Source organism: Notothenia coriiceps, unplaced genomic scaffold, assembly GCF_000735185.1.
Source record: "Notothenia coriiceps isolate Sejong01 unplaced genomic scaffold, NC01 NC01_scaffold00012736, whole genome shotgun sequence".
NCBI lineage: Eukaryota > Metazoa > Chordata > Actinopteri > Perciformes > Nototheniidae > Notothenia > Notothenia coriiceps.
In genome coordinates, this window is record NW_011345437.1 from 106 (window position 1) to 14,692 (window position 14,587).

The 14,587-nt window shown below is 40.4% G+C and overlaps 2 protein-coding genes across 3 annotated transcripts; both read left to right on the top strand.

Moving 5' to 3' along the window:
- The first annotated feature begins 209 nt into the window (after nucleotides 1-209).
- On the top strand, nucleotides 210-6,923 carry LOC104947578 (serine/arginine repetitive matrix protein 4-like). 2 transcript variants are annotated; one of them, XR_798576.1, is made up of 5 exons: nucleotides 210-1,468; nucleotides 2,075-2,397; nucleotides 2,596-2,790; nucleotides 3,732-3,833; nucleotides 3,950-4,026. XR_798576.1 is itself a non-coding variant. In XM_010773623.1 (5 exons), exons 1-5 carry the CDS (start codon nucleotides 1,883-1,885, stop codon nucleotides 5,249-5,251), a joined length of 1,239 nt encoding a protein of 412 aa, XP_010771925.1. In that variant the 5' UTR covers nucleotides 210-1,882; the 3' UTR covers nucleotides 5,252-6,923. The 2 variants fall into 2 exon arrangements, 1 of the variants encoding a protein (XP_010771925.1); XM_010773623.1 differs by adding an exon at nucleotides 4,981-6,923 and having other exon boundaries at nucleotides 210-2,397; nucleotides 3,950-4,105.
- Nucleotides 6,924-8,884: 1,961 nt separating this feature from the next.
- hspb8 (heat shock protein b8) lies at nucleotides 8,885-13,086 on the top strand. The gene is made up of 2 exons (XM_010773624.1): nucleotides 8,885-9,504; nucleotides 13,019-13,086. Exons 1-2 carry the CDS (start codon nucleotides 9,096-9,098, stop codon nucleotides 13,084-13,086), a joined length of 477 nt encoding a protein of 158 aa, XP_010771926.1. The 5' UTR covers nucleotides 8,885-9,095.
- Nucleotides 13,087-14,587: the final 1,501 nt, after the last annotated feature.

Consider the following 14,587-nt stretch of genomic DNA (forward strand, 5'->3'; position numbering starts at 1 on the left):
AATTCATGTCAGAATAATTGTAAAGGAGACTGGGCTGAAGCAGGAAAATAAGTCACAAAATGACCACTTGATTTTTTGAATTATTAGTATTTTCTTGCCACTTTTGACCAAAATAAGCAACAACAAAAATCAGGTAAAAAAATCATAGTTTTATTTACTTTTTTATTTTTATCTAATTACCGGTAAACACTTCTGGTTTAGACAGACAGTATTTTGTGTTTGATGTCTAAATACTACTAGCTTTCTTTCTGGACTGAGGATTTACTGTACATTCATCAAAATATGTTTTATATATATATCCACGACTCAACTGTGAATCACAGACGACAGCATTTTCCTAATGTGCTGTTTATTGCAGGTTGATTATCTTTTTTTCTTTTATGTGATGTTCTCCCATAGTGTCTTATCAAGGCTGTACAGCTTTGACCTTGACCTCATTTTCCCTTGCTTACGGAGTGTGAAATATATTTAATTTCTCACCAGCAATCATTAAATGATGCTAATTGCACATCATGTTTTTATAATTACACACCACAGGGCTTTCATTGAAATGCAATAAATGAATCCATATATCGAATCATGCCTGGCATTCAATATCCCAAAGTCTTTTAGGAGGAATTCACAGTTGGTTGCTGAGGGGACGCCTTACTGTATTGCAATAACTCTGTGGTATTTGCATTTATTTTGGGGGTTTGGTTTGGTAAATGTAATTTCAAAAGCAATGCCGAATGATCTTTGTTTAATATTTCTTTCCCCAAAAAAGCAATCCAGAAAGGGACAGGTAGGTATGACCGGACAGAATAACCCCCAGAAAACCCTCTAACCCTGTAAATGTAACTAATGAAATGATTTTGTGGTGGGAGAATAAAAAAGACAAAAGCAAAATTGAAAGCTCACAAGAACCATTTGAAATGTTTATTTGAAGGCAACTTATCCAAATATCTCCAGGTGATGGTAAAAGATGTCTCTGTTTAAAAAATGTCTTTCTGTTAGTGAGAACGATGCGAGTGGAAGACAGGATTGTAGAGGAACTAAGATGTGTTTATTTCCCTCAGGGGTTCCTCTGTTGTATTGACTTTAGACTAGATAATGGAACACCTTCGGGAGGACAGACTAGATAAAAAAAGAGTGACTCCTTATCAATAAATAAACAGAGATCTTCCTTTTATTAGTCAGCTATGATCCTTGGAGAGACACTATATTTTTCCCGTGCATGGACATTCGCAGTAAAAAACTTTAATAGCTGCTTTGTGCAGTTGTGCTTTAAAAGTACGCTCTCAGAAAAACTCCATAACAATGCACCATTTAGGAGAGAAAAAGGATATACCAATATAGGTCTAACTGGCTCTGGGTTTGAAGAGAGGGTTATTGTCTTTTTCTTGCAATTGACGACTCTAATGATGCACTTATGTTGCCCGCTCTTCCCTTTTTCTTACACCTTACCTACTTAAGGAGGAAATCTTGATTGGTAAGTCGATGCTATCTGCAGATTTAGGGATTTACTTGTAGGTCGCTGCAGGCAAATGATTTACTTCTTACAGGAGAAAGAGCAGTCATCTGTCCCATTCTGAGGGCTTTCTTAGTTAGAATGATGGGATCTCTCTTTGTCTGCAAATCCTTTTCATTTATACATAATACCCATTTTGTGATGTTTGTTCAATGTTCTTAAATGAGGCTTTTCAAGGGGGCTATTGTTTACTCTTTTTCTCTTCACTCGAGTTAGAACCGGTAGATCTTTCCACGCATAGTTTCTCTCTCTTCTCTGCTCTTTTGTTGTCCCTTTCATATAATTGTTTTAGATTAGACTTACTTTATCTCAATTAGTTTCTTTTTGATTTATTTGTTTATAGTTAATTTCAGACTTTCTTTTGGGGTTAATTGCATGCTTCAAATTTGCATGATGTCTTTATCTTTTAAAATGTTCTGTCCTGATAAAAAAAAAAATCCTTTCTCTTTGTTTTCAAGGGGAATATGTGCCTTTGTAGTAGAGTATTCACAGTGCATCAAAGCAGATAGCAGGTTCCATTCATCAACTCGTTTGGTTTTAAATTGCAGCTTATTTGTCTGTTTGCAGATTTTGTCACCAAAACCTGGAAACGAGCTTTTACACGGAAAAGAGTCTCAGCATTTAACGGGCCAGGCCAAAGCTCCACACGATTACGATTCTGGGAATGACACGTCTTCGCCTCCGTCAAGCAAAACTGGTGTTTTTCAGGCGATTGTCACTGACAACAAGAGGAACAACTGTAAACGCCTGGCCTTGCCAGAGAAGCTGAAGTTCACTGACAGAGACAATGCCTCTGATTCAGGAAACTCTGTGACAAGCTACGCTTCCCTGTGCAAACCTTACAGAGAGGACAGCTTGTCTGCAACGCTTTTCAGTGGAAACGGCAAGAGGTAAAGTTCTTAATAAATATAGCATCTGAATGAATACTTACCAGAAAAACTGCAGGTTGTTGATCTTCACACTCTGTTTCCCTATTTTAAAAATATTCATATCTCGAGTCAGAAAAAGGAAGAGCTTTTATTAAAAACAACCCAAGATACAGTTTTGGTTTTTGTCTTTTAAAGTAGTGAAACTTGTTTTCTTCGCAGAGAGCAGATAACCTTGGGGTGCCGGGTAGGTGTTGTGAGGTCTCCAAAGACCTCCTACTGCTCTCGAAGGGCGAGGAAGTCGTCTCGACGGCGACTGAAAGCCCGATTATCCAACAGCAGGAGTAGGAGCAGATCCTCAGCAAGTTCCAGATATTCCGGACGCTATTCCCGAAGCCTGTCACGGTCATCATGCAGGTGGGTTAACTACTCGTTGTAAATGACCATCATCCACTAATTCCAAAGTTAATAAGTACATTTCCACTCGTATGTACTTCAATTAGCACATCAAAAAGTGAAAGTGTAGGAGACCACAGTAGGTCCAGGCTGAAATATCTCAACAACTGTTCAAATGAATTGCCATGAAATGTTGTACGGGTGTCTGTGTTGCCAAAAAAACTAAACTTCATGGCTTTGGTGATCCATTTTCCGAGTGCCACCTGCAGGTCAAAGTTGTTGCTTATCCTGAAAATGTCTCATCATCTACCTGATTAATTGGCAAAAGATACATCACAGACATTTACTCTTGGCTTTGGTGATTCAGTGACTTCCTGTAATTACACCATGAGGTTCACATTTGGGGTTGGAGATTTACTCTGGATGACTGAAAAAACTTTAGGTTAGGGGGTTAACCACATGTCCTGAGCAGCTAGTGAGCTCCAGGGTAAATGATTTGCCTGTCCTGGCTGCTTGCTTCATGTCATTTCCTACGCTCATGCCTTTATTCACTAACACTATTCAATGAAGGTATGTAAAAAATAATCAATCCATCCAATACTATATTTTACCTGCAAAACCAAGAATTTGTAATTTATGTTAAGTGCTATTATGTTATGTTAGCATACTAAAATGACACTAGCATTGTCACTGTGAGCGTGTGCTATCAATCCGTCAGGAACAGTGCCATTCTTTAAAGCCAATTTAACAAACAGTGTAATTCTAACTTCAACGTCATCATGTGATACCATTTACCCTAAAAATGATTTATCCCATAGACTTACTTTGGGAAACAGCCTTTTGTAAATAGCAAAATAACGTTTGATGCTGAATTTCAGGAGTAAAGGAAATTAGGTTATGCAATCGTTACTTCTGCATCTATGCTCAATACCAGGAGATAATTGTCCTTTTTTCTTTGACAGCTCATACTCGCGCTCCCCGAGTCATTCAGCTGATCTGAGGCGGCGAGGCAGCGTGGCCAGCCTGAGCTCCAGAGGAAGCCACTCCAGATACAGTGCTGACAGGTAAACATTGCAAAACCTCCCGGCTGCCAATGACTCCTCATTCGGGGTGTACAGGAACACATAAACATAAACATTGTTGGTTACCCATGTTTCTCATTGTCATGTCTGCTTCCCAGATTACGAGAAAGAAAGAGAACTCATAGCTCCAGAGATGCAAATGTGAAGCATGCACAAAAGGTTAGTGGGAATAGACAAAGACGCAAATCCTACTCTCCTATGAAGAAGAGGAGAAGAGACTCACCGAGCCATCTGGAAGCACGCCGGATCACAAGGTAAGGCTTTCCGAGTCGGGTTATTTAAAGATACAATATACATTGTTATGCCTAAAGGTAGCAAATATCTACAGCAGGTCCCCTCCTTCGCCCCCTCACGTCTCTGAACTGAAATAGTTCTAATCGTGTTGATGAGTTGTGTACCTTGAAATGGCATTTAGCCAGAGGAGGAGATAAGTGTCAGTTCTAAAGCCATGGCAGGTGCTAAAGCAGCAGATGGTGGAACACAGGCAATCTGAGAAGTAAAAAAACAAAACAAGCAAGTGTGATAATCACTGCTTTATTTTTAACAGATCTTGGCTGCCACACACTTTATTTCATAGTCCTGTATGAGTGCAACAAATTATATAAACCCAGAAATATGCACAAAAGCACGACACAGGATGATTAAACTAAAGTATTTTATACAGTTATTTCTCCACCAATCTACTGTTAACAGCTTTGTATATTACCTATAGGCCAAGAGGTGTAAAAATAGTGGCTCATAGTGAAGAATTGTCACCTGACTTTGCAGTTCCTCAGCTCTACAGGGCATGTTGGCGTCTATCATCTGACTTTTTGGTTTTACTAACACGACATGCTTGTAAAGGAGGTTTTGAATTTCAGCTAAAATAAAGTTTTCTATATGCAGCAACTATCTGGTAAAAGGTTTAGGACCAATTTACATGGGGGTTGACTCGCTTTTGAAGTAATTTGAGGAACTGCAGTTGGCTTAATTTTTATACCCGGAGGTTGCTGCTCTGTAAAGCTAATTTGACACGTTATTTTCATGAAAACAATGGTCAATGCCCCTTTAATCTGTGATCAAATCTACACATTGTTGCTTAAATCCTTTCTGTCCGTTTCACACCACTTACCTTTATGTCTCTCCGTAGTGCCAGGAAGCGGCCCATCCCTTATTTCCGCCCCAGTCCTTCTTCCAGCAGTCGGTCCACCAGCGTGTCGTCCTGGAGCAGCCTCTTCACCCGCAGCCGCAGCCGCAGTCCGATACTCAGCCTCAGCAGGAGCAGGAGCCGGAGCCGGAGACACAGTTACTCCTCTTACAGGAGCAACAGCCGCAGTTCATCCTGGAACTCCGTCTTTGGGAGTCGCAGCCGGAGTCGGAGTCGCTGTTCGTTACACAAACGCAACAAAACAAGGCATTAAGATTTTAAGAGCAAGTTAAGGAAGCAAAGCACCATTCTTGTTTCTATTTCAGAGAGGACACTGGATTGGATTAACTGACTGTGTGCGTCTCTGTGCTGCGCTTCAACACTTAAGTGGAAATGTCCCCACAGGGGTCCCACCACGTCTTTTACTGAGGAAGGAGACTGAATGTCTTTTTGTCCGTTTGTTTTGTTCCAGTACTGCATCCTCCTGGATTAGCACTCACAATGGCCTGAGACTGTTTATCTATTAAATACTTAACAATGGAAACTGCACATAACACAGAAACCGTGTTTATGTATTTGGTCAACACACAATGTTGTTTTTTATTTTAATGTTCAAGCACTGTGTTATTCTTTAAAAATATATGCTTTAAAATGTTTAATATTCATTTTTAAAAACGGGGCATATTAAGGCCTGAAGGTACCAACAAGGGTTGAATTTACTTGATAAACATTTGTTTGGTGGCACAATACTGAATGTTGTAGGTTTTTGTGCAGAGAAGTGAACTTTGGAGCTGTTTGATCTGAGTGTTTCAGAGGAATAGTCGTCGGAAATAAGGAAAGGTTTATTGCTCTGATCTTTGCACTTCAAAAGGTGGAGAACAAACGCGTTTCCTGTGAAAAATGACACAGTGAGGGTGGCCTGACGGCGAGCAAACTGCCTGTCAGCTCAAATGTCAAATTAATTTATCCTCTGATCAAGTGGAACACAATTGAAATGTCAGTCCATGTAATACCACAGAGAGCGATTGAAACATTGTGCTGCAACAGGAACACAGATTTATTTTTGAACAATTCTTCAAGTGTCAGAGGAGGCATTTGTTTTGAAAGAATATGAATACTTTAAAGGTGAATATATTGGACTTATTGAGAAGTTGTACCACATGTGGTTGCAACCTTTTGACTATAATAATTAACTTATGATGGCATTTATTCTCAATTTACTTGAATATTGTTTTTTTTGTTACAACACTGGAACAAAACACATAAATCAACACTGTTTTTATGTTAAGTTATATGACAAAGGAAGGTCAAGTTTTTTGTATTGTGCAGTACCACCGTTATTTATTACTTATTTCATATTTATTGGTTTGTTGGCCCTGCCAGTAGTGGCAAATCTTTCTATGCAACACTGTCGATTTGTAGTTATGACACTGCTGTAATTTATTTTTGGTTGGTTGTAAATTATTGTGGATTTTGCCACTTTACTCAAACATACACCTCAAAGCAGAAAATAGTCTTGTAGAGACTGAGGAGCAGAAACTGAAATAGCAGGAAATAGTTCTAACTTTGTGTTTTAAGTTTTCATATTTAATTGCTCTCTTGCCAAAAATGTAATGAAAAGATTAATCCCACTATCATTTTAGTCTGCAGCCTGCAGCCGGCTAATTTAGCTTAGCATAGCATAGAGACTGCCCAAGGAAAAACAGCTAAGATAAGATCTGCCTGAGAAGCGCACCAATTTAACTGTGCATTTGACAAGGTGTGTTTATACAGGGATGCACCTTTTTTTCCTGCTAATGCTACTTTTAACAACTAATCCTTGTTGGAAAGGTCTGGAGGAGAGCTAAGCTAATTAGCTGTTAGACGCTGGTGGGCAGCACTAATAATAATAATAGCTTAAATGTATACAATAATAATAATAATAATACATTTGATTTAAATAGCACACTTTAAAAACAACGTCATCTCAAGGTGCTTCACAAAGCTGGAGAAAATAATAAAACAAATAAAATAAAAATATATCTAAGGAGCATATTGAATAAAATATGGTAATATAAAAAATAAAAATAAAAGGTTAGCATGAAAGGTTTAAAATAAATAAAGTAAAGGACAGTATAGCGCCTTTCATGGGATCCAAGGTCACTGTCTGGCTTGGCTAAAAAAAGAGCTAACAGCCAAATCTACTAAGTAAAATAAAGAATGGCTGAATGTGAATTCCAATGTTATCATGATGCATTCAAAGTTATATTTTAAAATGTTTTTGTTTTTTTTGCGTGAAACTTGGATAATCACAGTTAAAGATTTTTTTCAAGCAATTAAAAAATAGATATTAAAGAGGGAAATACATCCTGTTTAACCTCCTAGAGTTTTTAACTTGTGACATAAGACCTAATGATTTTCCCATTGTTTCCAGTCTTTATGCTAAGCTAAGCTAACTGGTGGCTCATCATCACTTGATATTTGCATTACATTTAACTCGGCAAGAAAGCTAATTATTTTATAAAAGTTAAAAGGTATTTCTTTGAAGTACATTTTGAAGCTGCTTTCACTGAGTTTGAATCTACAAAGGAAGTTTGAGACAGCCTTTGCACATAATGAAGATACTCATTATTCTGACTTATTTCAAATCCATCATCGTGTCTGTGTAACTGCTCCAGGCCTCACAGACTGCTCACTATGCACTCAATACTCCCAGCTTATTTCCCTGAATGTCAACTAAATTGGACGAATGAGGGAATTATGATGCTGGAAGACGAAGGGACTTGCCACAAAAGTCATCCATAAACCATAAAGGGATGACGACTCGTGTCAACCAGCGTTGACAAAGTGCCGGTGGAAGATTTGTGCAGTCGCGATGTAAACTACATGGGCTCCCAGGCCCCAGCGTGGCCCTCTCCCTATCTCACAATGTATTTGAAATCGGTTCTCGTGCAAGATAATTTTGTATAGGCCCCTATGTGATTACTATGGTGTAAATATGCATCTACGTTGTATAAAGATGTTATAATTGTTGGTATACATTGAGCAGTGGTCGAGGAACAGAAGACAATATTCCCGTCTATGGACTCTAGATGTGTCTGTGCTAAAGAAAGACGCTTCTGATCATGTCATGTTATTTAAAAAAATCCCAATAACAAGGTCATAGCCAGAGTGATCCAGTGTTTCAGTGTTGAATTATGCATAACCCCCTTGTTTTCCATATGAAAGAGCGTATTGCAAAATGATGTTGTTCGTATACTGTCACGTTTTATCTTGTGTCAGTGGGAACTCCACACTGTAATAACACCTGGAAATTGAATTGTCCACAGGAAATCAACTTTCCCTTTCACTGCGTGTTTAGAATAAGCTCTATAAAATCATGTTCTGAATAAAATGTGTTATGCTCCTATAAATCACACTTATTTGCCCCCAGTAAACACAAGCCTCCTTCACAAAGTTGTCTTCTCTTAGCTGTTTTTGTTTTATCCGTACTGTGACATCAGTGTGTTGACCTGAAGCTCTGTGTTATCTTCTATTAAAAAGCAAGTGAGTCACCAATAGGAGGAACTCTAACTCTGTCTGAGTGACATCTGGACAGTAACTTAATTTGGAGAAGGGGGTGGCTGCTCTCTGGTCAGCTGTTGCGCCTGCACTGCAAGAAATATCCAAAGCAGTAAGTATTTATACCTAATCTATTACTAAATCACTTGTATTTACCCTTACAAACAGCTGGAACAGTTAATCTAAAGTATAATATGCTTATAATTTGACCAAATCATCTTTATTTTGAATATATAAAGACTCGGTTTAACTTCTCTTCAGGATATTTTTTGCAGTGTTGCCGCTTTCCAGATCCTCCCAGCACTTTCCCGACATTTGCACTGTGTCGACTCATGGTCTGTGTGATCACCGTCCAGTATAAAACCCACAGCCAGGAGGAGTTTAGGAGAGGCAGAGCACACTTTAACAGTTTGTTGTTGAATCTGGTGACTTGTTGCGTAACGGTGATGCGCAAAACCCAAATAACGATACAGTTTACCACACATTGTTGTTTTTATTAGTTTTTATCTTAAAAGAAAAGTTTGTATTCGGTGTTTTTTGGCAGACCTTTAACTGGTTTTTAACTCGGCTGGACTAACATGGCAGAGGGAGACTTCTACACGATGGGAAACCGGCAGAGGTTTCCCAGGGATCCGTTTGGAGAGTCTCCGTTCAGGGATCAACTGGGATCTCGGTTTATGGAGGATGACTTTGGGATGCCCGCTTTCCCCGAAGATCTGTCCATGGACTGGCCGGGCTGGGCTCGGCCGGGCCGGCTCGGCACGCGCCTCAGTTCCTCGCCCTTCAGCACCACTTTACGCACAGGTTTCCCCTCACGCCAGTCCACGGGAGGCCCCACGCTGTACACCAGTATGTACGGCGAGCCTTCCTCCCGGAGCTCCCCCACCACCACCGGGGGCGAACCCTGGAAAGTTTGCGTGAACGTCCACAGCTTCAAACCAGAGGAATTAAACGTCAAAACGAGAGACGGTTTTGTAGAAGTGTCAGGTGAGTTGTTGCACAGGCCTGAAGTAAATACAACTACTTTTTCAGGAGGATACGTTACTTTAAAAGCAGGTTCATTGGGGAAGAAGGCCTGTAAGGGAAGAAAAATGTATTACCCTCCTATTAACTTCCCAATTTCCCTAAATAGCAATTTATACTTAGAGCACATTTAAACACAACAAATGGTGTGCAAATATTCTTAAAATGTGGATTATACATAATCAAAATGGAAGTTACAGGTTTAATGTCAGGCATGGTGCACACAAAAACACAACTAATCGAATACAAACCAAAACAATTAGACAAATAGTATCATTTGCTTGTGAAAAAAAAATGCAGGGCTTCAGCTGCCATTGAGGACATTGAGGTCATGCCCTCAGTATTGCTAATGGTATAAATTACACACCGTTTTATTAACGGTGAATTTAGAAGTTGCTAAACTCTCAATATCTATATGACTGTAGTTTATTATTATCCCACAGAGTACTGGGATTTAATTTGAGGGAATTTGGCCTGTCTATAAATAATCTATAAACCTTCCCCAGGTAATCCAGTGTTTTTTTTATACAGCTAAGACTACCATCCTGTTAGCCATATGAACATGAAAATCACACTCAAATCACATACACAAATGTTAGCTGATTAAAAAGCAGAAATACAACCCAATCAAAAGGCAGAATTGCATCTCTCAGGATCCTCACTCTGACCTGGCTGTGCGCTTTACCTTTGAAAACAGATCTAAAGCCACACAATGAAAGCTTCGGTGGGCTCAGCTTTAATGAGTCTTGATGTGGACGAGCTGAACAGATTTTGGGGACTGGGACTCGCACGTTGGCAGGCAGATTCTCAAACTTGGACACCTGTTTCAGATTCCTGGAGAATCACTCCCTCAGTCGCCCATGAGCTCGATTTAGATTTGAGGCAAGGCCCGTGACAACAGTCTCTGTTTACAATAAGACACGCCAAGAGAGAGAGAGAGAGAATGTTCTGGAAATAGGATTTTACCCAGCAGTCCTTGTTCTGCTGGTGTCATGTTCAGGCTCACTCCCACTGATTATGGGAGTAAGGGTTAGAAGTAAGGGTTTCAGAATTTGCTTCCTCATGTCGGTGATTCAAACGAAGGATGGATTCCAGGGATACCCGGGGCTGAGGAGGGCACAGAGGACAGCAGGCCCCCCAACTCTGAGTTTTTTATAAACACATTGTTGGTATGCCAGTTGAGTTATTCAATCAGCCCCAGTGACTCAACCCCATTCTAAAAGTGTAACAGGGAGTTTGATAAAAGCATGTCGGAGGTGTACGAGCTGTAGGAGCAAATGTTGAACACGGACTCCTCCAGATGAACTAAGTGTACTCATCTGATGCTTTTAGTCCACCCCAGCGGTCCAAGAGCAATTGTCTGCCTGGTGACAGTCACTGGAAGTACCAGTTTAATTATAATCTTACTGAGGATTTTAACATTATTCTTATCCTTCAGAATTTAACCTTAACAGATACAAGGAAAGTTTGAAAAAACCTAAAAATTGTGTTGTTACTACAATATTAATGTCACAAATGTTGCTTTTATGGTGCTTGTTCTCGAGCAACAGAAGCAGACTGAACTACAATCTATCCAACCTGTTTAATATCCCAGCATTACTCTTGTATTATAAAAAATGTATTCATAAATACATCTACATTATTGTATAATCACCGGACGCTATTGAATGGGTGTGTTTTTGTTAGCTTAAAATTAGCCTTTCATCTCTACATTTAGAGCACGTCCTCTTCTTGGAGTCTTTCTGGGTGCACAACCATGTTTCTACAGTAGCCCAAAATAGACAAACTGAACTTTAGAGAGGGTCTTGTTGCGTACTTACTATACCTGAAGGTTGACGTAGCTCCTAACATGCTTGTAAATGAAGGAGGGTTGTTTTTGTTGGTTGGAAACTGCAACCTCAACCTTAGATGCGACTAAATCGCACATACTGGTCCTTTTTAAAGCAATGTTGATGGCCTATTTTTATATTTTTTTATTGTTTTCACTGGCAAAATGTGCTCCTGGAGACATTTACTGTTGCAGAGACAACTGCAGAGAATTGTTTTGAGTATGCCAGTTTTAAGGCAAGTAGACAACAGTGGTCTTATAAGATTTTTTCCTCCCAAAAGAATTAGCTGCCACGGGCGACAGAAAAAAGTGAGACGAGAAGGAATCAAAATAGCAAATGTTTGGACATTAAAAAAGCAATATGTTTCTTTTGAAGGACACTAAAAAGTAGTTGACGATTAGTCTTTGTGGGTTCTTCACCATGGGCAACACCTTGACACATTATTATTATAAAGATATGGATAAGTGAAGCTTTAAAACAAAATAAAAACCAGCGAAGTACAATTAGTGATTCTGTGGATTTAGCGCTTGCTACATGTACAAAAGGACACACAGCATATGCAATCCTCTGTGACACAAAGTATCAGCTTCATCTGCAAATGTGAAAACCACAGCCCTGTCCTTGACACTTGTACAGACAGAAAATAACTTTTAGTGCGTTGTACATGACGCTAAGATCTCTCCTGTCGGAACATTCATATTCAGGAGCATTACATAGGGCATCTGGAATTTGGCATCTCTGTCGTAAGAGACTTATTAACAAGGAGAGGCAGCTCCCTGTAGGATTACTATCTGACCAAACCTCCGTTAATCATGAAATGGGACCAGTTTTAAGTGTTGGTGGAGTTTAAATAATCCTGCTATGACTTCACCGGTGATGTAGGCATAGTTTCATCTGGAGTTTCATTCCAGCCCCTCGATCTTTCCAGCACTTTCTGCAGGCGGAGACGCCACAGTGGGGGTATAGGGTAGCACATAGTCAGGCCTGGAGTGCAGACTGTGGCTGACGGGGGGGTGCAGGCTACACAGTTGGCGGGAGCAGGGATATTTAGCAGCCCCACAGCAGCTGCTAACCAGCCCGAGAGATGGAGCGGCCATAAACAGAGCCAGGAAGAAAAGGGTGGAGGGAGGGGGAGATTTCCAGCCTTAGCTTGTCTCCCCAACTTCGGAAAAACATGCCCCAAGTGTCTTTCTGCAGGTGGATCATACTTGGGAGTGACTGAAAAGTTTGGTTCATCATTTCAACATGTTCCCATTGCAACCCTCCCAGAGGCACCAAAGTGAAAACACTGCTGTGGTTGAGCAACGGGAAACTGTGTGTGCCAAATGCAACGTGTTTTTTAATGTCAGTGTCACCATAACCTTTTGAATATAAATCCACTCTGTAGCTTTTTGCTATATTTAGAGGATTAAAGAGCCATTAAATGTACATGATGTGGTTTTGAACTGATGATAACTTGTTTAGGATCCATTAAATGTTCAAACTATTGCACAATACTGAGCTTAATCATATCTGAGGTTATTTAAAGTTACTCTAAGCTGCAACCACATCTTCTGTTCGAGCTGCCTGCAGAAATTCTGGGAACAAAGTAAGAACAAAAACTGTCCCAGGGTCCCATCTGCTGATATTGTTTTTTTCTTTACTAACAGGAAAACATGAAGAGAAGCAGGAAGAAGGAGGCATAGTGACAAAGAATTTCACAAAGAAAATACAGTGAGTATAATTTCACTACATATTCAAGAGATTATATGTGTGGAAGTGTTGTTACATTTATGCCAAAAAGTTTGTATGAATGCAGTACAGTTGTGGTTTCTACCCCCGGTGGTAAAGGACAAGGGTTAATTACACTGAGCTAGTGGTAAGCTACCTGAATTCTGAACTAGGTATTAATTAATAATTCAAACATAAAAAAGTCAAATCTGAACCGCAGGCACATACATGTTACGATTAGCTGACTAATCTGTCTTTTTGTTTTAATCCAAATAATAAGGAATAATATTTCCTGGGTGGATTAGTCATTTGTTATACTCTTTTCATGCTGATTTGAATTTTTTTCAGAGAAACATATCTAGTCCTCTCTGTCACTTTGTTCATTCTTTCCTCCTTCTATTCAGAACCATTGTAGTTACTTTTGTTGTGTTATGAAAAGTTATATGTATTTTAGGCCACGTTTACACGGAGATGAAAACGAACCGATGTCGTTATCAAAAAAGTATTCCGTCCACACGGAATTGGCTCAAGAAACGTGTCCGTCCAAAAGAGGCCGCTCGATCCGCTGGAGACGCTGTAGTACCTGTAAGTGGCACTGTACTTCCGCCACAAAATACACCGAAAGCAGCGAAGAAGACCCCCCGAGCATGGTTGCCTGGTTGCCCTTCTGTTTATTCTCCGCGGTGGATTTAGCAATATGTAGTTCATGTAGTTCTCTATGTCCACTTGTTGCTGATGGTTGTTGTAGAGGAGCTGTAGACTTTGCACTAACATCTGTAGCATGGTCAGTAGCGTCTGGAGCACGAAAGCAACCCTGTGATCCGCCATTGTTGTTGGCGAAACACATCAGCAATGACGCGGGTGACACAGGAGTGAGCAGCAGAGGTGGGGAGAGGCGGGGCTATGGCGTCATCGTTATCAGGAAATGATCGTATAGGACGTACACACAGCGCCGTTTGGCCACCCAGAGCGTTTCGTCCGCAGATCTACCCAGGCGCTGGGAGTAAAGGTCCTCCATACATGGCAACTCCGCCCTGTTGATGTTCTGTGCAGTTTTCACCACCTTCTGTAAAGCCTTACGATTGAGGTCGGTGCAGCTGCCGTACCAGGCCGTGAAGCAGCCAGGATACTCTCTATGGTGAAACAACTAGTTTCGTCTCTGTGTAAACGTGGCCTTAGAACATAAAGGAAAGGGGTGCACACAACGTTCTCACGGGGGGGTGAACGTTGTGATCAGCTGTTTTAGCGCAGTGCTGCTGTACAAACCGATGTTAACAGCAGCCCTTTCTGTGCACACGGAAACCGACTCTTAATACATGGACATACGGCGAAGCATTTCCCCTTTCAACAACATGACAACATTGTGCTATTATCATTGCCGTTTATTCAGAACTTAAAAGTCAAATCAGTCCACAGCCCTAAAGGCCCAGATACACCGGCCCGAAATCGGCAGTAAATGGAAGTCGGGCCGAACATGAGCGTGGGCACGCCCTATTCGGAGTGGTGTG

Excerpts from the sequence above, each read along its gene's own strand:
- LOC104947578 (XM_010773623.1), top strand. The coding sequence starts at position 1,883 with ATGCTTCAAATTTGCATGATGTCTTTATCTTTTAAAATGTTCTGTCCT. Across the intron at positions 2,398-2,595 it reads TTCAGTGGAAACGGCAAGAG|AGAGCAGATAACCTTGGGGT; the intron begins GTAAAGTTCTTA and ends TTTTCTTCGCAG. Across the intron at positions 2,791-3,731 it reads CTGTCACGGTCATCATGCAG|CTCATACTCGCGCTCCCCGA; the intron begins GTGGGTTAACTA and ends TTTCTTTGACAG.
- hspb8 (XM_010773624.1), top strand. The coding sequence starts at position 9,096 with ATGGCAGAGGGAGACTTCTACACGATGGGAAACCGGCAGAGGTTTCCC. Across the intron at positions 9,505-13,018 it reads CGGTTTTGTAGAAGTGTCAG|GAAAACATGAAGAGAAGCAG; the intron begins GTGAGTTGTTGC and ends CTTTACTAACAG.